Consider the following 25,796-nt stretch of genomic DNA (forward strand, 5'->3'; position numbering starts at 1 on the left):
ATCCTTGACAATATGTTCTTCCTCATGACACCGACTCTGGGAATGGGGAAAAGGAATCTTCCCCCAAAGCACCCCAGGTCAGTATATAAGCACCTCTTCTGCAGGAAAATAAATGGGCTAAGACCAATAGGATGGAAAATGTATAGCTCAGCGTTATAGGCTATGAGAGGTGAAAAAACCACCACCATGTCCCAACCCTAACTAACCTTAAGTTCTGAGCAAGTTTCTTAGATTAGACACAGAGTCAAAACAATCATCTAGATTCCATTTACCAGTGAAAAGAAAGACGCTTCTCTCAGGTGATTAATCTCATTTAAGATATGTAGCAAAACAGGAGGGATGAATTACCTGCTGAACATGCCTTTCTCTCCCCATTAACTGTTGAGGAACTAGACAACTAAGTCTGTAGCTCTAAAGGCAAATGAAGAGGTTGGTTACAGTATTATCACAACTGCAAGGCAGATCTGCTGGAAGCCTCAAACTTGAGGCTGGAAAGGAGAAACAAAATTCTCCATAGGGGAATAAAAACTGAATGCCAAACCCTTTCTAAGGCCTGTTCAGCAGAACTGCATGAATCAGAACAGCTTGCTGTTTGAATCGTATTATTTTAACAAGGCTTTACCAGGACAATGACAGAAACATGCTACCTGCACTAGAATCAGCTGGTCATTTAAGGACCCATGATCACATCTTACAACACCAGATATAGATAGGAGAGGCATAAACACACGTGGACAAATAGACATGATGCTTCCATAAAAGGACAATGCACAAAGCTAAAGGGGAAACACCCAACCTAAAGTGACTGAAAAGGGGAGAAAAGAAAAATCAGAAATGGAAGTTCACGAATGGTGGGATATGGATGGCCGCAATTCTGTAATGAAGAAAGCACAACTGTTGCTGAAATCCTGCCTTAGCTCTGTTGTAAACATGATGGCACCAATCTTAAAAACATCCATAGTATATTAAGGGAAAATCCAGCGCAAATGATAAAAAATTGCAAGTCATGAAGTAGTTGATGAGGAAAACTAAGAAGAAACACAGCTCCATCGCTAGTAGCACTACATTTGTATTACTTTAGTTCATATAGAGTACTTTAAGAAAAAAAAAAATCTTAGCAATGGCACAGACCCACTAGTGTATGGAGATGGAAAAATTTAGCTGAGCAGGCAGAAGTATTCCAAAATACTTCAGTTCCTTTTAGGGGCGACGGAGAAAGAGAAAGCACAAGTTATTTATATTATGGATGATGGTGAAATATTTTACAGTCCATAAGTAACTGAGATTCTAGAAAACATCTGTTAAGAAAATACAAGCCAGATTTTGTATCCAAGAATATTAAAATATCTCATCAAAGAGATATCTGATCTAATTAATTGCAAAATGGGTGAAACATCAAAACACCGGAAAAGTGGTAATATTGTGTCAGTATTACAAAAAACACCCAAACAACAACAACAATAAACGGGGTGACTCAAGTAACTGTAGGTAGCTTATGGGCTGGTAGCTCACCACTACTCCTAGGCAAAACATTAACTGAATCCTGTTCAGTATGGGATTCAGCAAAAGAGAACGAGCATAATAAATGCTCCTATAATAAAAGGTGCTTTTATGGAAAGCAGACCTAGTTAAAAAAACCCAACTAATTTCATCCTTTGATAAAGCTATGAACCTTCTTTGGTAAAGATATTTGTTTAGAAACAACTTGACTTTGCACTGCATAGCCTTCCAGCTAAAAAGTTAGCACTGCATAATATCTGTAATGAACATATTGAATGGATTAGGAACATGACAACTAACAGATGTCAAAAAACAGTTGTTAGGAGAAATAATTGCAAAGTAGAAGTGTTTTTAGTTTAGATCGGCAAGGTTTAGTGTTATATCGATCACTATTCAATGGCTTTAGCACTCATCTGGAAGTAAACACAATATCACTCTTGAAAAAATTGTGCAAACAGACTATAGAGGTGGTCATTCAGTTTCTGTGGTCAGAGCTGGGAGAGTTTTATACCACTGAGTCGTAAGTCATATCTCTAGGAATAACAAATATAAGCCATACTGCACAAAGGAAGAATGAATCCTGGAAAGCTGTGCCCAAAAGGAACTGAGACTTGATAAACAACAAATTCAAATATGAGCTTCTAACTTGATGTTGCAGCAAAATGAGATATCCTTCTTGGATACAGAAACAGGAATGTGATTTTGCCTTCCAGAAACATGACAGCAGAGACCAACATCAGAAATGTCTTGCACAATTATATATTTCATATTTTTAAAGGGATGTTCTAAAGTGGAATGGAAACAAAAACTTCAGAAATAAAGGAGTAGGGAAGATGTCTCAAGGCATCAATATGCTTAGCCTGTCAAAATGAAGATCCGAGAGGAGTCTTGATTTTAAGTATCTTCATGGAGAATACAATACCACATATTAAAACGATTCTCCATTCATTTAGTAGAAAAAGATATAATATAAGCCATGGCATTACTTTGCCTGGAAGGACCTCTGGGGGTCATCTTGGCCAAGATCCTTGTCAGAGCAGAGTCAGCTATGAACTTAGGTCAGGTTCCACAGGGATATGTTCTGTCAAGTCTTAGGGATCTCCAGGGAGGTCTTCAATCAGGGAGGACTTCAAAAAGTCCATGCACTTTTTCCAGCACCTCACCACGCTTACTGTAAATGCTATTTTCCCTTTCTGTCACTTGTGTCCACTGCCTCCCATTCTTTCACCATGCACCTCCAGTTAGAGCCTGGCTGTGTCACCGGGTAATACAACCTATCAGGTCATTAGCAGCAGCTGAATATGACTTTGCCTAACTTTTGGGCAGAAGTTCTACTGAATTCATCAAGTTCTTCACATAGTACATGTTTAATCACTGGAACAAACTAGCAAGCTAAGTGTCGTGGTTTCCTTGTCTTGACACCTACTAATCCGTAGATCCTTTCCTTGAAGACATGCCCAATGTAAGAACTATACTTTGGAAGACAAGCTATTTGACCTATCTAAGAGTAATAGAATGACATGTAAGAGATTAGTTTTAACAGATATTCCTGGCCTTGAGTTTGATGCATTTGTAAGGATTCGCTGGGTGAAGCTGAACATATAGAAAACAAAAATGAAAAAAACATGCATTACAGCACTCAGAAAGTTATGATAGCGTGAAATAAAATACCTGAATAGTTTGACTCCTTGGTATGGCTTTCCTCATCTAATGATATCAACCTTAATTTGAAAGAATAAGAGAAAAGTTGAGAATAGTATTCTAAGGCTACAGAAAAATAATACATTTTTCTCTCTTTGGTCACATCACTATAAAATCATATCAATAATAAATAAACAATAATTCAGATGGGCTCTTGCATTTGCTGTAATGCTGGTTGGTTATTTAACTTTTACTATTTCATTGGTGGAAGTCTGTTAAAACCAAAATTAGATTGAAGACCAACTATCAAAACCTACCACCTTTCCATTTTTAATCTAACTAAATCTCTGTAATGAAAAGTACAGTGAATTTGGTTTTCCAGATTTGGTCTTTCATAACTATCATGAAGGAGATACAACTGTCCCCCCAAAAAACCCAAAACCGAAAAAAAAACCCCACTTTGCAATTGTCTTTTTAACAGCAACTAATTAAAAATCAACAGTCACGTGAGTTTTGTCCTATGTCAGCAGATTTCTAGAAAAACACATCAGCAGTGTTGATGAAAAAGCTCTTGACAGAAAAAAAAAGCTGGGGTTTACATGCAATTCTTATACAAATTGCATGTAAAAAAATATACTCTTCAATGAAGAGTACATACCTTCTAACTGCTATTACTTTGTGTAACACCATTCAACCAGTAGGGAATGAAGCAGCCACAAGGCTGATGTGGCACTGAAGAGGACTGACTGCGCAGGCACATCCTCCCATCCCCTAGTAGCTACAGGACAGGAGGAGCCACCTGCCCTGCTCTTGAGAATAGGCTTGTGGCAGAGCAGAGGAGAATTAGATGCAGGCTATACTCCAGTATAATGAACGTTTAGTGTGAATGGGAAGTTCATGAGGATTTTAAAAGCTTTGCTTTGAGTAATTCTTCTAGAATTTTTGATGTTTATTTATGGTTTGTTTTAGACAGCAGAAATGGTGACATTTCCCTCCCTGTTCTTTGACAGACAAGGAAAAATACAATCCATAAATAAAACCAAGGACAATCATGACATGGCATGTGATGCATTTGCTGGTAGGTGCCAATGCGCACATCTTGCCTAAGTCATGTGTTCATTCTAGAACTTTATATTCAAACATTGAGGAAAACAATTGTTTATGAAATTCTTTATTATTGTCAGGAGATGCAGCAGATTCAAGGAAGTGCTGTGGCAACAACCACCTGCTAAAAGGTACTTGGGTGAGTCTTTTCTAATCTGAATAGCATCAAGCCTGGCCAATTTATAAACTGGTTTTTGCCTTTGGTTCTGAATCTAAACAAGTAAAAGGAATGCAAAACTGAAAAATCCATTATTACAAATAACCGAGAAAAATCCACTAATCAGTCAAGCTGTTCTCTGCTTTTTGACAACTGATCCTTTGCTGGGTGCTTCATTTAACCAGGGATAGTCAAAACAACAGGTGGCAGCAGGATTATATCAACACTGCATCTCCTCGCAACTGAATCCTGAATCCTGATGGTCCCGTAGGGGAGGGATTGCATCTCGTTCTCCTGTTCTCCGCTCCCCACAGCAGCCCATTCATAAGTCTCTCAGCCTCAGAACTACAGGTAACTCAAACCTTGATAGCATCAGCTCACTTAGATGTACTATATACTAAATACCTACTGCTTCATTGGATTACTAACTGATGCTGTATACATTACAAAAACTAATCGCTGCTCAAAGCAATCAGGAATCCATATCCTATTCCCAGGTGAAAGGAGATGCTGCTGAAGGGAGAAATACAATGCCCATATATCTTCTCCCATGTGTAGCTGTTTACCATTTCTTTTGCTAAAGAAAAACTGAAGCAAAAGCTGAGAAATAAAGAGAAGGCTAGGAAAGATGAAAAGCATATAAAAGGTTTAATGGGTCTTTTTCAAGCTCTTAATTTCACCGTAAAGTTTATTAGTTTTCATGTACACATTGCAACAATTCAGGAATTCTTGTATTAAGCTTACTGTTAGCTAATATGATCAGACTAGCTGTGTCTGTATTTCCATTTATAAATGTTCAGTGACTTTAGCAATGAGAAAGCAGATTATAGAAAAAAATGCTTATTATTTTAATATAAAGGCCATGTGACTTACTGACTCTGCTGATCTTGTACTGATTTGGTGCTTTCAATCTGCAGGTCCTCCTTTTCTGCTTTTTCTGTTAGTTTATTCACAGGATCTTGTAAGCTCTAGATCATAACCGTAATATAAATGAAGAGAAAAAACAAAATAGAATCAGTTAAGCAGAAGTTTATCATTTAAGGCCAAACCAGGCTACAGAACCTACATAAATTATGCAAGAACATTTTTGAGCTGTATCAAAACTATATCTGACTCAAACAAGCAAAATAAAAAATGTTAGAAGATACTCATTCAAATTGGGTCACAATAATACACTTTATGTAACAAGGTGACTCCTGGCTACTTCTAAGCTCATATTCTGTTTCAAATATTTCTAAGTAAAACAATCTATACCATGTGCAAAGCAGGCACTGAGTGCATGTTTCTTTGCCATTTGGGAGGTTTGCCTTTTTTTTTTTTTTTTTTTGAAGATCAGAAAAATTCATTCCTTACATCTGTTTGTTCCTCATATACTGCTTTTCTTCTTCTTTATTCTCTTATTTTCCTGACACACCTATTCACATAACCTTGGCAACTGTAGTGTAGTGGGAAGGTACTACATGTACTCTCAATCTGAAAATGAGGGTTAAAATCTTGGATGATTAGACAGATGGAAGTTCAGGTGTGGTATTCTGAAACCCTGCTGTCCCTTTGTAATCTGAAAGATCATGCTACAAGGTAACAATTTGCAGTTTCATAGTCAGTATTTTTATAACAAAAATTTGGATGTTTGAACAACCTACCACATAAAAGATTGTAGACTGACTCTTTGAGATCACAGATGTGATAAATATACTACGGTTTGTCCCTGTTATGCATTAATTAGGATTTCTGTATGAAAAATTAAGTAACTGAAGTTAGTAATTAAATAATCACAGATATTCGCAATGTGAATATTTGGCTCTATCCAATGGTTTTGCTGTGAAGGTGAAAACATGCTCCTCTTTCCAAAGTCCAACTCAGTTTCAGAAAAATAAAACCATGTTTCATGTGAATAGTCCTGACCACTTTTAATTAAGTTTATTTACGTCTCACTGATATCCATAGTAGTGCACCTCACCCACCTTCTCCCGCTGCCCCCCCAAAAGCTGAGGCTAAAGCAAATAAACCCCTTTTGTGCCAAAACTAACTAACACAAAAATGTAGTGGGTTTGCATCTGGAGTTTTAACAAAGTGGTAGTATGTTTCATCAGAATAGTAAAACAAAATAAAAGCCATGGTCTATAAGTCATCCCATCTATTGAATAGAAGTTAAGAGTTCCCAGCCCATCTGTTACAAGAAAGGCATTCCCAGGCATGTTGCAGGTCTTGTTTGCACTGTCCTGTTAACTGGGACAGATGAGTCCCCAGAAGGGGCATTCCAATTTCTGCTTGGCTCAGTACTTGTCTGTATGAGGAAATCTATATTTAGTGCTCTGGAAACCAAACTAATGGACCTGTTGTATACTGCAGTTGCATTTTTATCCTCTCAGTAAGTTAATTCTTCTATCTAGAACCACAGATTAATTTGTCATAAGCACCTTTAGCACTGCAGACATCATGCATCAAAATGCACAAAAGCAGCAATAATAAAGAGGCATTAAAGACATTTATCTTATTCTGTGGTTGACACTTTTTTTTGACACTGTAACAGTGCTAACTAGGATCACACGTAAATCTACTTCTTGGATTCCAAATAACGGACACTAGCCACCTCAGCTGGATCACTTATGAATGAATGTATTACCCTTTAACTGCATTTGTACTGGCTATTGATTAGACTGTACTTCTTGTACTATTAACATTAATCACAGAATCACAGAATCACAGAATAGTTTGGGTTGGAAGGGACCTTAAAGATCATCTAGTTCCAACCTTCCTGCCACACGAAGGGACAAATTGATGGGAAGTATTCCATTGCCTCAAAGAAGACCTGGATTAGAGCTCAAAAATGTAAGAATATGCACTATACTTGTAGAAAAGTGCAGTGCAGGGAAAGACAGCAGAGCTTTGCATTATGGGGACCGTACTCCTCCAGGCACCAGGCAGTTGAACTGTCTGGGACACCTTCACAGTAGGAGACACAGTCCACTGTAATCAGGAGGTGACGGTGCACCAGTTGTGGTGCTACACCTACCACTAAGTATAGCAGCACAGAGCCTGCCCCAAGAAGGATGTAATGGTTTTGAACAACAGAACTACTCTAACTGCTGCCTAATTATACCAGTTAAAGAAAGTTATCAGGAGTAAAAATCTTCTGCATCTTCACCAAGAGAAATACAGAGGAATCAGCATCCGTCTTTAAGGAACTATATTATGGTGCTTCCTTTGTAAGTGTTTCAGGAAGTCCATATTTAAAGAACTGTGATCAAACCACGGAAACAGCATATAGAATGGAGCTCACAAGCACCTTGGGAAGGAAACAGCATGACAATAATGGCAGTTACTATTTCCTGTATTAGAAAAATAAACATAGCTCTGAAATATAGCTTTGATTTCAATGGAGATTATGATAAATATTGTTTTAAATCAGTAGATTTATTTTAATACAATAATTCAATATAATAATATAATTCAGACAATATTCCCTCAAATTCTGATAGCAAATAATGAAATTATTTTTCTCTCCCCTGCCTCCCCCTCTGCTCCACATGGTGACGTGCACTACAAACTGAGTTATCTTTTTATAAAGATTTTAAAAAGCTAGAGAATGGGTATGAAATAAAACTGAGTGTTAAAAAGCTACTCTCAACCATTTTCTAAACGTGAACCCATGGTAACGTGATCACTACTGTCAGCATGCATAGAAATCACACTAACAATTCTAATTGTTTCAGGTTACATCAGAAGAAGGGAAGTCCCATCATCTAGCAAGTGTAGTGATTAAACGAGACTGTAAAGACACAGACTGAGTTCAGACAAAAGCAAGCACCTTTCAGTTGGGTGTATGAAGTGTCCCTGACTTCACTGGTTCAGAGCAGACAACTGTGTAACTTCGCTCAGGGGCACTCATACAGACTCTGTTGCGAGCTACACCAGTATGTGGCTTAAGGCAGGATCCTTGTACGTTCAGAAAGCTATTTTCCTAGCTTGGTTATTTCTCTTTTACTATATATATATACATACACACACATATATATATATATAAAAATATATTTACTATCAGGGTAAGACTGTACATGGTAGCAGAGCAAGTTCACAGTGAATTCACTCTGCCTGTCTTGCCTGTTCCTACAACCAAAAGTCACCAAGTGATATTTTGCACGCTCCCAGTACTCAGACCAAATATCCAAGCTGACAAAGGGTGCCTCTGCCGCAGAGTTAACCCTGGTTCCAGCTCAGGCACCATTCTGAGTCTGACTGCTACTCACAAAATTCCTTCACCTGCCTCTGGGCTGCTATCAAGTCAAGCCAAGATCATCTGGACTGCACACAAAACCCATCCTCTGCAATTAAATCACCAGAGTTTGACAACGCACTCAGCTCGCCCACAGTTCCCCCCAAGTGCCTTGGACAACTAATGTGCTTCCTCTTGACTGAGAAAGAATCAAAGCAATACAGCTAAGGGCAGGTCCAGGAGACAGGGATATATCCCAGGACCTCATGGTGCATATGGAGAAGTGCAACACCACTGAAGAGACAAAAACTTGGATATGTTTCATATGGGGGGAGAACGGAAAGGGAAGAGGAGAAGCAAGTACTCTCAGAATTTCCTCATGGAGATTCATCAGAAAAAAAAAACCCACTCCACAAAAAATCCCTACAAAACCCCTAAAATATAAAATTATATGTAATCTGACCTATGCATAAAGTCATGCTGCAGCGAACAGGAACAAGAAAGGATAGGAGACTACAGCAGAGGTCAGCAGAAGGCAACAATTTTGTAGTACCTGTTCAGATAGAGTTCTCCAAACCACATTAGGAACACAGGCAGATGCATTCCACTTTGCACAGAAATAAATGGATGCCCTGAGATTTACGTCTTTTGACTCCCTTACCAGGGCTATTATTATTTCCAGGCTTCTTCAGGAAGTTTGGTATTATAGCATTAAAATGTAAAAAATGCAACTAAATTTTCATTAAGTAACTAAAGCAAATAAACAGTGACAGAAATTAGAAAGAGGTATTATTCATGAAAAGTAGCCCCTGCAATAAATGTGAACTCATTTGATATATGGTAATTTCAAGACAATGAGACCTTAAAGGCTTTAACAAAACAGCAGCCCATCATCTTTAGTATTACAGCAATGCATACAGTAACAGATACTTTTACATCACGATACATAGAGTTGTTAGCACATTAATAATCATCTTTCATCAAGCATAAAACTCACGGTTAGGAAATACAGCTGCAATAGCACAATTATACTACTCTCAGCATATACCCTGAAGCAAAGAAAACAAATGGGCTGCTTTTCATTAAGGGCGCTTGGCAAACATCTCTAAAGACAATGTTTTCTTTCCAGAAACAATCCCAAGAGGTATTTAAGAGTCTCTTTCCTGAGGTAAACCTGGTACCCGAATATATTCGTAGTACAAACTACAAATAGTAATTTTCCAGTACATAACACCTTCTAATTTTCAGTAAGACAATCTATGTCTAAGTCAAATGTTAACAGTTCCTTTAAATTCTTGTTTAAAGTAAAATGTTAATCCTACATACATGTATGCTTAGTTTAATTCAGAAGAATCATTTGTATGAGCAAAATTAAGCTGGTAGTATCAGAACTGGAATCATAAAAGATTGCAAGAACCAAATTCAATATTTTCTTCTAGGAAAGATTCCTTTTAAGATACAAGAAAAGGAAAAATATTCTAAAAGGGACAGCTCCCAATTAAATGTAGAAATGGGCACACCGAAACATTTTATGTATGTTTTAAGCAATTATATATTCTGCTTGTATATTTTTAATGCATAAAGTCAAAGCAAACATGGCATCTTCACTGGGTACATTTTTAGACCACAAGTTTCTCCATCAGAAACTACACTTAACCTAGATCAGCTATAGCCATTTATTAGTGCTTCATAAAAAAATAACACCATGTAATCTCAATGTAGAATTAGCTGCAGGTCCTTCTTAATATATAGCTACTCTGGCACGAACATATGGTATGATTGGTAGGGATCAGATCCCTAACCATAAATACCTGTTGTTCCACACCCAGGTCTAGCAGAGGAGACACGGGACTCACGGGAGTTTTACACCCTTCAGAAATGACAAGCAGAGGTGGTGACTTACCCTAGTAAGGCACCTGAAGTAGCCGCAGACTTCTATTCTTTTAGGCAACAGAACCTCACCTGATGCAACCACCAGATTTCGATTTAATCTCCTTAGCAATCACATAACATAAACAAACAGAAACTACTAACTGGGGGAAAAGAGATCATGGAGGACACTTAACTTTGGTACAGAAAATGGTACCATGCTCTAGAGATGGAAAGAAATAAAGAACTGATACAAAAGTCTTACTCCCAAGCAGCTGTTTTCTGAAAGCACAGACTTCCATGAAACTGTAGTATAAAACTACCTCCTGATTAGCATAATTTCTCAGCATACATACCACCGCAAAAACCAGGAAATCACATCTTTTCAGCACAGCAGGCCAACAATAAAAATGGTTAAGATTCTCATAACAAAGTTAGGCTGCATCCTAAACACAATACAATATTCACAGCCATTTTTACAGTAACTTTTTGCATCAAGGGAGTGCTTGTTACACGTGTGGACTCAATATAGATTGTATTTCTTCATCATAGATTCCCACCCTAATTTCAAATTCAGATTATACTGAAATCTTTCACAGGAGGAAGTTCAGAAAATAACAAGCACCCCCAGCCTCTCTCATCCTCCATCACAAGGGTACTCCACACTTCAGAACAGGTGCATTTTCTGTACAAGTTTATCTCCAAAGTGTCCAAATGTTACTGTACATTTTGAAACATAGTATGTCTTGTTCAAATAATCACATTTTTAGATATAAAAGAGAATAACGAATAAATACCCAGCAACAATATAGGCTACCTACACAAAATGAAGACTGGAATTGGTTTGTATCAAAGCAAAGAGAAAAAATTCCTCAGAAACCTTCTAAGACCAGGAAGTTGTGAAAACAGCCCACCAGCATGGTACCCAGGCTGTGAACTAGACACTGTTGCAATGGGAGGCGTCTGTAGGCAATTACTAGCAATGTCAAGACCTATGCCCAGCTGTCTCCTGCTGAAATCTGGATATAAGCTCTGTCTAAACCCCGTCTTTCATGATGTGGACTATGCAAGAAAGAAGCTTAGTTATGTTAACTTCATAGCGAACGAGGACTTCTGCAAGACAGGATTCTTCAGAGGCTAGGTAAGATGAAAACATTTATGAGCCTTCTTTTATTTTTGACCTCAGCTAGGAGAGGTTGAGCTTGACATTTTTTTGTTGGTTGGTCTGTTGTGATGTTTCAAGCTGCAGGAGTAACAGTCTCCACAAGCTCTTTATGCACTTCAAAGTTCAGAAACTGCTCCCTCCCAACCCGCATTCTAGAAAACAACTTTAAATATAGCATAGTCATGTACAGACAAGTTTGGTATCTGGGGTGAATTAAACCTTATACCTCCAGGTGCCCCTTTTCTAGAAGCTCTGGGGTAGCCACGGGCTATATATAGCACAATGCAGCCCAACTTCCATTTCTGGGTGTCATATGCACATGTGTCTCATAGATTGAGGCCATGACTGGTAACCATTTTCAAACTGGGTTGTCTCTCCAAGCAAAAGTGACTTTGCCGCAAGCTGTTCATTCCCCACTTTGCTCCCGATGGTAACCTTTTTGTCGGGCCTCCTTCAGACAAATGTTATTTTTCTCCCATGCAAACAGGATCAGGCAATCACATAGTTATTATGTTACACAAAAATAACTACAGGACAAAGATGTCTATGGGGATAACTGGAAAATTAACATTTTTTTTCACTGTTTTCCCACTCCTCTACTGAACCTCGAATTGCAATAGGCAAAGCAACTTCATATCAGGGGCAGGCATGACCAGGAAAATACACAGTGCTGAATGATTATTTTTAGACACCTGGTAAAACTCTGAACTCAGACGTCAGTCAGATATTGCACATATTCCATATTCAAAGATTATAAAGGATCAGCAAATATCACTAATCAAGCAAAACAGTATTTCCCAGATCAGTTAAGGGTTAAAAAGTCTGAGTACAAGTATTGGAGCCCTGAGTATCCATGTACTCCTATTCAGTCCAATACGGTGTTCTTAAAGCGTGTGAGTTTTTAAAAACAGATGCAAAATATTAATTCACTTGTGAGATTTTGGAGAGCAACTTAAGTCCCTAATTCTGCTGGATTTTATGATTCTTTAGGAATAATCAAACATAATCCCAGTTAGCATTAAACACATACATAAGTCCAGCCCTGAATAATGTCTTCCTTTGAAATATTCCTTAGTCACTGCACTCTACACGCAGATTTTGATCCTGCTAGCCAGAAGTGCATTAAACAGAAAACCTGTATTTAAATGAGAAGACACAACAGGGATAAAATTGTCAGATAATATATGGAAAAAATATGAATGTGTACTTTCCACATCCTTGTATGATCTCTTATTGGTTATCACGGGGCAAACAAACATATCTATACATTCCTTACCTTTAACATAGTGAATTCATATGGCTGATAACCTTTGAAACTTTCATGGATGGCTGCCATCGTGTGTGAAGTTTTCTCCCAAAAATGAAGAAGGGTTGTCTGTAAGGTAGGATAAAATTTTAATGCAGCGTTAGCTTAACAACAATCTGCTTTCAGTGCAATCTTCACATCTCTCCTCCAATACGAGTTACATACTCTTACAGTAGAATATTGCCACGGTAACCTCTTAAAACCCCCATATATCAACAGGAAATATTTCTTTTGGAGTCAACAATTTATTTGTATACCTGATAGGTTGTTAACACATGAGAAAGTAGGTTGCATCTGCTCGCTCCCAAAAGATCCACTTTTTGACAGACATCAGTCTTCAGTTTGTCAAAGTTGAGTTTTGCGTGTCGCACTTGAGCTTGAACCTTCAAACAAAGGGGCAATTGTTTATGTAGTGAATTTTTTTCTCTGTTTTTCACAGAACAGCGAACTAATACAGATTTTAGGGAAATCAGACAACTGAACAGACTCAATTAAAATTTATATACAAGTTTATTTATAGAATCAGTCCCACTGAAGTTAATGTATGGCAGGCTGATACGTGCTAAAATATGACTTTCGCTATCTTCTATGTTACTATTTTTCTAATATATTCAGTGAAGAAATTTTGTTTTCTATCTCCTGTTTATACGATGGATATTAGTATTAAATATATACTGAGAAGATAATAATTGGAAAACACTCATTTTGATATCTCTACAGAAATAACAATTCAAAGCCTGGCCAACAAATCTGGAACAAAAGTTTACTACCTAACATACAGGCACACAGAGATGTCTCCATGTACCTACAGTAGGAGACAAATTACACTAACAAACTTTAAAGTCAAACTGCAACTCTTGTTGACAATACAGCACTTCAGTAACTTTGAACTGCTACAAAAATTGGCTTATTAAAGTTTTCCTTCTAAAATGGAGTGCTTCTCTTGTTTATTGCTATAAGAAAAATAACAAGGTCCCCTTTCTTAGGAGCAAACAATTTCAGTTTCAAAGTATTTTCATTTTTCAAATGATTCTACCACCTGTTAAGTACATACCAGACACCCTCTGTTACACAAGCCGCACATGTTTGACAACAATAGTGGTATTCTCATGATCAGGTATCGGAGTAGAAAGTTGATGTAGGTATTTTGTACCCAGGATCCCTCATTTTTATGACAGCTTTTTACACTACCCTAATACTATATTAACAAAACAAATCTGTTGATAACAAAATTTGTATGCAAAATTTGGTTTTCTTCCAAAAACAATGGAAAACAATCAAATCATAAACCATGATGATTTTCCTATTTTTCTTATTATTATTCTTTCACATTTACAATAAAGTTTTTACCCAAAAAAACCTTCACAGTGGAAAAAACCCACCGAATGAAAATTAAATACATTTCCTTTCCTTTACTGGCCTAAATCACAGAGTAAACTGATTTTGCTCAGAATGCACAGACTCAAACAAGATCTGAGAAATCTATATGCTCCTGATCTTCAGAAGTAAATCCAGAACCTTGCAAGCAAGTGCCTGTGCTCCTTGTGCAGACAGGACAAATACACACCTCATAGTGCAATCTGGAACACTAGGCTTACCGTATTTCTAACCTTATTTTCCCAAACTCAATTAGAGCATATGAGACTTCCAACCAGGCAGAAAACCAGCAAAAGATCTGCATCACAAATTCATCAGATGACCTACCCATACAAATTGTGGGACTCTTGTGCTGCTGGATACAGGCAAACTTTGTTTCACTGATCAGCTTAGCTCTGCGTAAGTAATCCAATAGGGCTGCATGTATCATAGGCCTGATGTGTTCATAAGGAAGAAACTACTATAATTTAAAATTACCAATAAATGCAGAATCCTACAGGTGAGATTTTAATCGTAGAAAAAGGTGATGCCTAGAAAACAATTTTATTTTTTTTTTAAATGAGAAATAAAGGAACAGCAGTGATACTCTACCTTTATAAAACAGTGCTGCGGTTAGTGCATTCACCTGAAAAGGGGAAGTCTTCCAGGATAACCCCACATATTACACTAAGCAATCAACAAACAAATCTTGAGTTCTGGTAATAACACACCTCAAACCTATGACCTGATCCACTGCCCTAACCACAAGACTACAATATTTTACTGATGAGTTGCTTTGGTTTTTTTGCATAATGAAGAGTTTCAAATCAAAGGAGGGTGTCCAGAGCTGGAAGAATTCTTGATTCCCTCAGGAAGGAGGAAATTGCTCTCATGGCTTCTACTCCCTTGGCAAGCATGACAAATGATACAAAAAGCAAGGAGCAACTACTGCCAAGATATCTCCCTATGAAGTACGATATTTTATGAAGAGCCTTACCCAGCTGGAACCACACTGGCATGAGCTGCCTCTTGGTTTGAGATCCTCGAGGGGCTCTACACTACTTCTTTCAGCTTGTGCCTGGTGAAGCCTGAGTGAGAAACCATGCTATGAATGCCAGAGTCCCACCCCATGCGCTATCGTTTTGTCAGAACACCGGGTGGGTAAAGCGCTTACCTGCCTTCAAAATTAAGCAGCAATGGAGGAGGATGGGAACAGTGGCAAAAGGAGCGTGGAAGCTTTATCCAGTGTTGGATAAAACACCTTTGTCCTACATTAGGTCCTCAAATCCCTTATCTGCTTTAGCTGTGAGTGACTGAGAGCACAGATTTACAACTTCAGTCTAAAGAAGAGAATTGTGAAGGAAAACATGGGCCTGTGCAAAAAGGAACTTCTAACTGAAATCCAAACATGGGATTACCTACATCTTTTGCCAGAAAGAATTGCTACAACAAGAAGGTATTTAAGTAAGAGATGTTGTAGGGCTTTGAAAAACCTAGTGAGACTTGAGACTAAATTCTCATCTCAGTTACAGCCATGAAAATCCAGAGAAATTTGACTGATGTCAGTAGAAATGTGTCACATATAAAACTATATTCTACAATGGTGCAGCTGAAATCAGAATCCCTTTGCTATTCAGCATATCATAGCACTGGTGAAACACTGTAAAAATAGATGTGGCTTTGTAGACTGATAGTTCAAGTGAGCAACAAATATAAATATGGGGGATATAAATACTCTGTCAAAGATGGTGGGCCGCAAGAAAAAGAAAGTACTACTAAATATCATTATTAATTTCTACAACTGCAAGTCTGTACAAGGACTTTATATAACAGACTGAGATTTGGGTCTACCTCATTTCTCCAACTTCTCAAAAGGAGAGAAAAAATCTAACCCCCCCCCAAAACCTGTAAAATTTGAGTTGTAGTTTGCCTACATACAGTCTTCAGGGACATTTAGCAAGAGACAGTGTCAGCATTTATCTTAACTGAACAAGTAATTAGTGTCTCTTTTAAAACCTAGAGCATTCATAAAGGGGAAGAGGAGATCTACAACACAATGTGAAATACAAACCCGTATGTTTGACATGCTCAGACAGATGATTCAAAATACTTAATGCTGTGTTACCAAATGCCACACATTTCTCTTGCCACCCAGGGAAGATGCAATACTGTGAGAACTATTAAATTAAGGATGCTTTTAGGTTTTTTGATATACTGAAAGTTTATTGAGCAGTACTCTCCATTTTGCAGCAGCAGTGCAGGACAGCCAAGAAAGAACACCGCATAGTACCTCAGCATGACCTTTTGCCTTTTATGTTTGCCAATAAATGCATTTTCATTTCAAATTATTATTAGACATCTTTTAAGATTACTTGTGGATTCAGGAATTAGGTATAAAACCTTAGTGCTTACAAAGCATAATCTACTTAATACCACACAAATCATTAGAATGAACCTTTGGTTTTCTACTCAAGGGAAAGCTGATGTAATACATACTAATCTCCTTTCTCTGTAATTACTCTCGAAGACATGAGAAAGAGGACCTCATTGTGGTTTCAGTCCTGCAGAATTTTACTCATACATTTAACTTCATTAAAGCTGAACATAAAAAATTTCTTCAACATCCTGGTCTGAAAAGTGTCAGGATTTTACCAACCGTAAGAGAACTGCGCCGATCCAAATGCAACTTGGACATTTTATGATGAAAGACCTCCTAAGCACCTGAAACTGCAGGTGCTAGTTGTGAAGTTTATGCTGTACAAGAAAATCTTATGGTAGTACTGACACAAGAAGAGATTATTACTCTTCACCTTTTTCTTTTTCCAAGCAGCAACCTGGAGCACCCTGTTTTTAATTTCCCAATGCAAACATCTAAGTACAATTTTTATGGAATAGAATTCTTTGAAGAGAGCACATAAGAAAACACAAATTTAGAAAGGAATATCTTATTAAATCAATAACTTGACAAACTATAAGATGCCAGATAAAACTGAAATAATTTCATAAGACTAGAATAAGTAAGTAAATAAAGAAATGTTAAAATCCTAAATCCTAAGGGCTTGAAGGTCAGATTCTGGAATGCTTGATTATAAGAGCAAATATTTACTAACACAGGTTCCTAAACCTATATTCAAACAGAAAACTCCCAGTCTTCAAGAGTGCTAGCATTAAAAAAATAAATAAATGTTCAGATACAGTTAGAAAACCCTATTGAGTATGTTCAGCTACTAAAATACAGATTTGTCATGTATTTCCAGTGAATCTTTATGCCCTCTACAGTACATCTGTGTTATTAACTTTCCTTTAGTCTGCTATAAAATGCAAAATTTATTTTCAGTAGTAGTCCAATTTCAGGGACAATTCACCTAGTGAAGCATCATCTCCAAAGTGAAGTTATGTTGGATAAATGCACTAACTCACTTCACATACAGTATATTTTTGTCTCAGCATTTCCAGCACAGAAGCAGAAACAGATGCTTCCAGTCTAATTTGTCACCCAACCTCTCACTTACTTGATCTGAAAAGCATGCACAGTGTGTGCATAGGCTGGAAGGAGGGAGGTAAGTAAATCAAGAGGGAAAAATGCCTGGAATATAGCAAACCTTCCTGCTGGAGACTCTGGGTAAACTCTACCAGCAGATGGAATTGGCACAAATCTCTGCTTTAAGTCAGGTATGCACTTTCTGGCATACCTGATCGTTTTAAAGACTACATGAAAATTAAATGCAACCTGAAGTAGGCTGTAGTTTGAGGACAAATTATTTAGTGTAACTTACAGCATTTCTGCATATAGCACAGAAAGCATATGGAACTAGATTTTCAGTTTCCACAAAACTGTAATAGCTTCATAGTTTGAGTGGTGTTATGACAAGGAGTACCCATTACACTTTTACAGAAGCATATATAAGCACTTACTGATTTTTTCTTTTTTTTTTTTTTTTTTTTTTTTTTTATAAGTTCAAGATTGATGTTGGGTAGCCAGAGAACAGAAAAGGTAATATTTTATACAAAATGCCTGTAACTAAATTCTTCCATGTGCAATGTAAGGACTTCCAATATCTTGCACGGTACTAAACCTGGTTTCAGTGTGCTTTGGTATGGTCTAGATTTTGCAGACTATACTTTAACCCAACTGTTCCCTTGGGCTGGAATAGTATTTATCGCATTTATTAATGCAATCCTCCATCAACTTGCAGGAGTAACACATAAGAACAATGGTTAGAGATGAGGTAGCATACTTCTGCTACAGCCCTGGTTATTAAAATCTTTGTTTATGATCTGATGAGAAACACTGATAAAAATCAATTTTAGGAGAAGAAATTTATAAAGCTACAAATACCTACCTAAAAGGGAAGACTACTTGGGCAGTATAATAGACCCAAATAATATTTCTTTGGTCTAAAGCTGAGCAGATACACATCAGATTTGTTCAAGAAATTAAACTATCCTTGAGATATGAATTTAGATAACCTAAAGTGTATAATGAGTTCCAATGATACATTACTTCAATTTGCCACTTCGGACTTAATTATGATCATCTGCGCTCATGCACGCATCCCCATGCGTCTCATCCTATTAAGCTTGATTAAGCAAATTTGCAGTCATGTTGCAATTCATATAAAGGACTTAATTACCACTGCACATCTACCTGTCTTACTCTGGAAAGCACCAAACAACTTCTAGTGGAAGGTGTCCCTGCCCACGGTAGGGGGGCTGGAAGTAGACGATCTCTAAGGTCCCTTCCAACCCAAACCATTCCTACAACAAAGTACTGTCTGCCTTTCTGCCACAAAAGAACAACTGATATGTCAGCTTCGAAAGAGAAGTTATGCCTGTGTGAGGAGAGGAGAAACTGCAGGTACACCTGCCGTACGGACTGCCTTTTTCTTCTTTTCCTACGCAAGACTAGCAGAGTGGAGCTGCTACCTATGGCTCGGATTCCCAGTCACTGCAGCAGCAGAGAAGCAAATAATACTTTGAAATGACTGTTGAAAATGCACGTCCTGTGTTGAAGTAGTTTAAATATATTGGCAAATTCATATGGAAAGACAGCAGGTAAGTGAAAGCTGAATGAGTATTAGGCTAGTTGCACTGTAAGAGATAAAGATTCTGGAAAGGACACTAGCACAACTTTTTTGGTATCCGTAAATAGTAGAAAACTCTCATTATATACAGACTTGATCAAGGCAAGTCTATCACAAGACACGATACCTCACAAAGACCTTTTAGCCACCAAAGACCATTTTTCTAGTCACTGCAACATTCACAGTGAGAAACAAACTATATACTCAACAGAGACAGTGATAGACAACATAATCCAATGAAATCAATACCTACTCAAATAACTGCAAATATCTACTAGCAAAGTACCTGCCATAATTGCACAAAGATTTGAGATTTAATTGAAGCATCTAATTCACCTGTTCAGATTTATCACTGGAGGCTGCAGCATGTTCACAACAGTCCTGGAATTCAATGTAAACAATAGAAGAGTGCTAAAGTACAGCAATGAAAAAAAAAAAAAAGAAAAAGAGGGGGAAAAAAAAGGGGAAAAAAAGCAGAAGCAAATATATCAGAAGCAAATGCAGCTTAATACGGATTAGCACAGCAGTAGCAGCATTTCACTGTATTTACCGGGACCAAGAACAATCATGTTTCTCTGCCAAAAAAGTATCTGAAACATCAATTGTATCAATTGTCTACAAACAGAATGACCATAAAATCATCATATGCTGTTAAAAAGGTTTTTTCCTTTAATCACAACATTTTTGTTCCTAGTCAGAACAATCAAATCTCCATGATTCCAACACGTATTTTGCTGTCCTTACAATATGAAGTTGTCTAGAAAAAAAAATCCTAGTAAAAAGTCACATTATAACTGATATGTTATTACCGCAAACCCAGCAGCTTTCACGCAAACTTTGTCAAACTTGCTACATTTTTGCTATTCCACAATCCTACCCTATTCAAATTTACATTCAGAATCCTTCTGAAACTTAAGTTTTCTTCTCAAAAAATGAGTTTAGTCAAAACCAAGATTCTTCCTCTACCTCTGCAATCAGAATGGGAGACAAAATAACAGCTGTAATAGTTTTAATTCACACACAAGAACAATAGCCTCTGATGATAATTCACACTTTCATTTAAATACGTGACTATTCGCTTTGATTTCAATAGCATTACTCATTATTATTTAACATTTATATTGCAGCAGTTCCTGAAGGTTTCAATGAGACTGGGTCTCATTGTCCTCAACACCAAAATGCACCAAATAAATTACAGGTCTGCCCCAGAGTTACGGAATACTTAAGCACAAGCCCAAGTGTTTGAAGGACAGGGGTCTTAAATTAGTATTGCACTCGGAAAACAAGCCCTTACTGTGTACCTACAGGGGTGAGTGACTTGCCCCCAGGATAGTGAGTCTACCCCATCAGAACATTATATAACATTACAGCAGCCACTTGTTCTGTTTTGCAAAATCAAACAGCTAAAAATCCCTGTCTTGTAAACGTAACCAGGAATAGCCTGAACCGTTCCATCATTTGTGTGGCGCTGTTCTCTTAAACCTCTGTTACGCTATAGGCATATATGCACACGCATCCACCCCCAGGTCTACTGCAAACTTTCCTATTGCAACACCTACCAGCTAAAAAGCATTAGAGCTGCCACTGGCTGTTGGGATATAACACATTCAAGCAAACTTCAGCCTTCAGCTGTGCTCCTGGTCTGAGAATTTACAGAGTTTGAAGGGCTTGGGGGGATTTTTTTCTGGTTATACTGATTTGCAGTAAAATATAAACATATCCTGACTGGTGTGAAGACAAAATTGAACTCTTCTACATAAAATTCCAAATTCTGTGGGGGGGCTTTTTTTGCGATTTCTCATGGGTAAGGCCATAGGATTTAAAACTCCTCTCTCCCTTTTCCTTCTGTCCCCCTCAGGAAGGGCTATTAAAGATGCTACAGACAGGAGAATATCTGTGTACCAGGCGAGGAAAGGATTATATGACAGAACTAAATTTCATGTAGACACATTACACCAACACATGATAGCTGCGATACAATGCACAGCGCTAAATTAGTGTGTAGCATGCAACTGATAAAACAACAGAATTTCTCAAGTCCATGAAATTAACAGAAATAAAATAACAGTTTATGTGTTCTGTTCCCATCTGTGCCTGTGATGCTGTACTATGCTGCAGAAAAACCAGGCGGTTAATTGTTTTTTCATCAGGGAAGTGATCATACTCTGATAGCTCTTTCTTCTGCCTCTAATATGCCCCACTGCCCTGAGGCACTGAATAAATTATAATTTGAAAAGGAAAAGATTAGGTGCTTTTCAAGAAGTTATACTGAAGAAACTTCCCTAAGTTGCATTATTTAGACCCTAAACTATGAATACATACATTCATATATATATATATATATATATATATAATTAGAGTATCATCTCCCTTCATAGAACAGAAGAACCTGAAAATCTTTTAAAGGTTGAATGATAATGTTCTGTACTTTAAATCTATTAGCAATTATGACTTTTAAATGATCCACCTAGAAAACAACATAATCATATAATAGGGAATCATGAACGGTTTGGGTTGGAAGGGACCTTAAAGATCATCTAGTTCTAACTCCCCTGGCATGGGGAGGGCCACCTTCCACCAGACCAGGATGCTCAAAGGCCCATCCAGCCTGGCCCTGAACACCTCCACAGATGGGGCATCCACAACTCCTCTGGGCAACCTGTTCCAGCGCCTCACCACCCTCACAGTAAAGAATTTCTTCCTAGTATCTAATCTAAATCTACCCTCTTTTTTAGTTTAAAGCCATTACACTTGTCCTATCACCACATGCCCTTGTAAAAATTCCCTCTCCAGCTTTCTTGTAGGCCCCCTTTAGGTACTGGAAGGCTGCTAGAAGGTCTCCCTGGAGCCTTCTCTTCTCCAGGCTGGACAACCCCAAATCCCTCAGCCTGTCTGCACAGGAGAGGTGCTCCAGCCCTCTGATCACCTTTGTGGCCCTCCTCTGGACTTGCTCCAACAGGTCCATGTCCTTCTTATGTTGGGGGCCCCAGAGCTGAACGCAGCACTCCAGGTGGGGTCTCACCAGAGCAGAGCAGAGGGGCAGAATCACCTCCCTTGCCCTGCCAGCCACGCTTCTCCTGATGCAGCCCAGGACTCCTTTGGCTCTCTGGGCTGCAGGCACACACTGCCGGGTCACATTGAGCCTCCTGTCAACTGACACTCCCAAGTCCCTCTCCTCAGGGCTGCTCTCAATCCATTCTCTGCCCAGCCTGTATTTGTGCTTGGGATTGCCCTGACCCATGTTTAGCACCTTGCACTTTGCTTCACTGAACTTCACGAGGTTCGCAGGGGCTTAGTACATTTGTGTGTATTTGTGTTGAATTAAGTTGTCATAGTTTTAAAAACACATCAGAAGTCATTAGTTTTAGTTAAACTACTACTTTTATAAAATACCAATATTTTTTATGTTATTTTAAATTAAAAAAAATATATACTTAATTTACTTTTTTCATTATGTTAAAAAGACTATATTAGAAACATTCAGGTATCTGTAGGTAACAAGTTTTGAACTCCAGGAAGCACCAGAAATGATCCCATATTTTCTCTGATCCTGTGATTTTCACATGTCCTTATCAGATATGGCTCATTTCAGCAGTTTTTTGAAAAAAGCCATTACAATTCCCATAGCAATCTTCAAAACTGTAGTCACTAATTTGGCTCCGGTTTTGCCACAGTTTGTCCCTGTGCACAGCAGGATTCCTATCTGCTTGGTCATTCATACCTGATCCAGCTTTGTGAAGCTTTGCAGGTTTGCTAGAAAAGTGTGCCTAGACAATTGCCATGTATTTGGCTAGAGAGTTTAAGGCCAGAACAAATCAGTAGATTAACCTCACAAAACATTACTCCTGCATTTACCTTGAGGCATGTCTTCCAGAAGGACACAGTAAGTGTGCCTAGCTCAGGGCTGACATCCACATTGTTACCCTATGATCTGTTTTAATGGATGAAGATCAAGCCAACACAACTGAGACTAGAATTTGGTTCATATTACCCTAAAAGAGCCTGTTTCTCTCCACTGGACTATAAAGGGAGATCTTATTGATTAGTTTAAGTGCAGACATCTACACAGCAGATGTCTGAAGTTAGGTTAGATAAATCTTATCCTAAGTGATGTCCAGGAAAAAAAAAAAAAAATCCTTATTGCTAATAATAATCGTAAGTATATAAATACATGCCTTATTTACCATTTTAATTCATCCACTATAAGTTTTCAAGCTTTGATTCTTGATGAATTCCTAAGCAGCAGATTGAGGAGCCCCAGCAAGTTAAACACCATGTTCAAGCCAACTCTTTGTTAAACAAGACAGATTGACATAGAAACACCTCATTTTAAGTAACTTCCCCTAGTCCTTAAGTTACATTTTACACTTTTTGATACTCTTCCTAATCTAGTTTTTCAAGCCAGAGATGTGGACTGCGATCTGTGCTCACTCAAACTGTATCAAGAGACTCCTGCCATTGGCTGACAACTAAACTATATCTTTACAGAAGATCTTCACAAAAACTGTTGCAGAAACCTTGCAAACATATTTGCAGAGCTGCAATTAGCAATTTGGTGCTGGGGAGGACAAAATAATTAAATATACTAATGAGATGAAATTGTGATTAAATATACAAAAAAGCTCCTTAATCTAGAACTCCAAACACAGACTGTCACGTTACTTGTATCTCCAGTCACTGGAGGTGCAGCCATTGTGCTTGGGACACAAATATATCCCGGACAAATTACTACTTCCATTCTCTGTTCTCTTCTTTGACCACAGAGACTTGTGCTTTTTTTCTCCTGCCTATGTAACTTTGTCCCAATTTCTAGCCCTGTCCTTATCCTCTCAGTACTTTAGGTCAGATGCCTGCCTTTTTCTTCCTGGTTTCAAATCCGTGTCTATAGTCCTGGTCTAGGAGAATGCCATATTAAAGAGCAAAGTGCTTAATGAACAATGCTGCTTTTTTTCTTCTTTTTTTTCTTTGTTTTTTTGGTTTTTTTTTTTTGTTTTGTTTTGTTTTTTCCTTTAACAGCAATATAAAAATATAAGGTAAGAAAAGGTGTTAGGTATGCTGTGTTACGTACTGCTATTTTGAAATCCCAAGAGAGGATTTTTTTCTAAAAGATATTATACAAATATCATATTTACCAAACAGCCAGGTTGTAGACAGGCACCATGACTACTTTCTGGATTTTACTCAGCAGAACATGAAATTTGCTTTTTGTGTCACATTTATGCCACATTTCCCTCTTAAGTTTTTCAGTACTCAGCCTGTAAAAATTTTACTGCCTTGAGCCTGTTGGCTCACACACCGCGTAACTCCAGCCTGGCAGTAATGAGTAAGCCATGGTCAAAACTGCTTACTTCATAACCACTGACAGTCAGCAGATGTGAACAGTTCTCTGACCCCTGTGAGGATATAAGGTTATGGCTGGCTTGCATATTCTTCCTTTCTTCCCCCCTTCAAAAAACAAAGGTTGGTTGTACTATCTTCTGATATATTCCATGACAGCTACTACAGAAATTGAATCCTACCAAGTAGCTTTCCCTCTCTCCTTTATGCAAACACATACACATTTATCTTAGTCCTTTCTCTCTTTTTTCCTACTGCCTCACTTCCTTCCCAGCCCTGTGTTTATTCCTGCTGTTTTATAATGTACCTTTTTCAACTCTCTCGTGTCTCTTTAAGGATGGGAAAAATGAGAACCTCGTCGCATATTATGCATGTGATTCTGTAAATATTACACAGTGACATGAAGACTTTTTTGCACTCTATATTTTTCTTCCACCCAAAGCCAAGTTGGATCTGCAAGAGTGGATCAGTTCAGGCTTAGCAATGGGGAAAAAAAAGCAGGCGAGAACAAAATGACTGATCAAAGATGTAAATGAGTTTCTGTAAAAAGAACGACACATTAGGATTTTCCAGCCCAGAAAAGCGAGATGACTAGGGAGGAGTATGATGGAAGTCCATCATACCACACATACAACAGTTGTAAAAGACCAGACTTCAGCCAACACAGAAAACAGAGGGCCATATACCAAGCTAGCCATTCGAGTACAACACAGGGACATGGATCTTTACACAACTCTGTCAGTAGGGCAGCTCTCCGATCACAGCAATCTGTTGTGGTGGCGAGAATTTACATTGGTTCAAAATGCAACTAGACAATTGTATAGACAAAATCCAAACACTCTATCTTATGATACCTCCACCGTTCACAGTGCTACAAAAAAAAAGCCACTGTGTATTTGCTCCATGCAAGGTCCCTGGTTGCTAGCACTGGTCACCAGCGAAGAGAGATGATGGGCAGACAGTGGATTTTTGTTTAAACTAACATGTCCACCCTTAAGAATAAGGTAACCCCCAGGCATGTTTGCAGGTCAAGGCGGGTTTGTGAGTTTGCTATGCTGGAT

At 38.0% G+C, this 25,796-nt stretch overlaps 1 protein-coding gene across 3 annotated transcripts in view; it reads right to left on the reverse strand.

Moving 5' to 3' along the window:
* The window catches only part of ICA1 (islet cell autoantigen 1), a 73,516-nt gene that overhangs the window by 12,013 nt on the left and 35,707 nt on the right, over window positions 1-25,796 (reverse strand). For all 3 annotated transcript variants that reach the window (XM_055710467.1, XM_055710466.1, XM_055710465.1), the window contains exons 7-10: window positions 13,216-13,341; window positions 12,929-13,027; window positions 5,276-5,370; window positions 3,172-3,221 (exon numbers count right to left, since the gene is read on the reverse strand). In XM_055710467.1, coding sequence (XP_055566442.1) covers window positions 3,172-3,221; window positions 5,276-5,370; window positions 12,929-13,027; window positions 13,216-13,341 — 370 coding nt within the window. The remainder of the gene's footprint in view (window positions 1-3,171; window positions 3,222-5,275; window positions 5,371-12,928; window positions 13,028-13,215; window positions 13,342-25,796) is intronic.

This window comes from Falco cherrug, chromosome 4, assembly GCF_023634085.1.
Source record: "Falco cherrug isolate bFalChe1 chromosome 4, bFalChe1.pri, whole genome shotgun sequence".
Lineage (NCBI taxonomy): Eukaryota > Metazoa > Chordata > Aves > Falconiformes > Falconidae > Falco > Falco cherrug.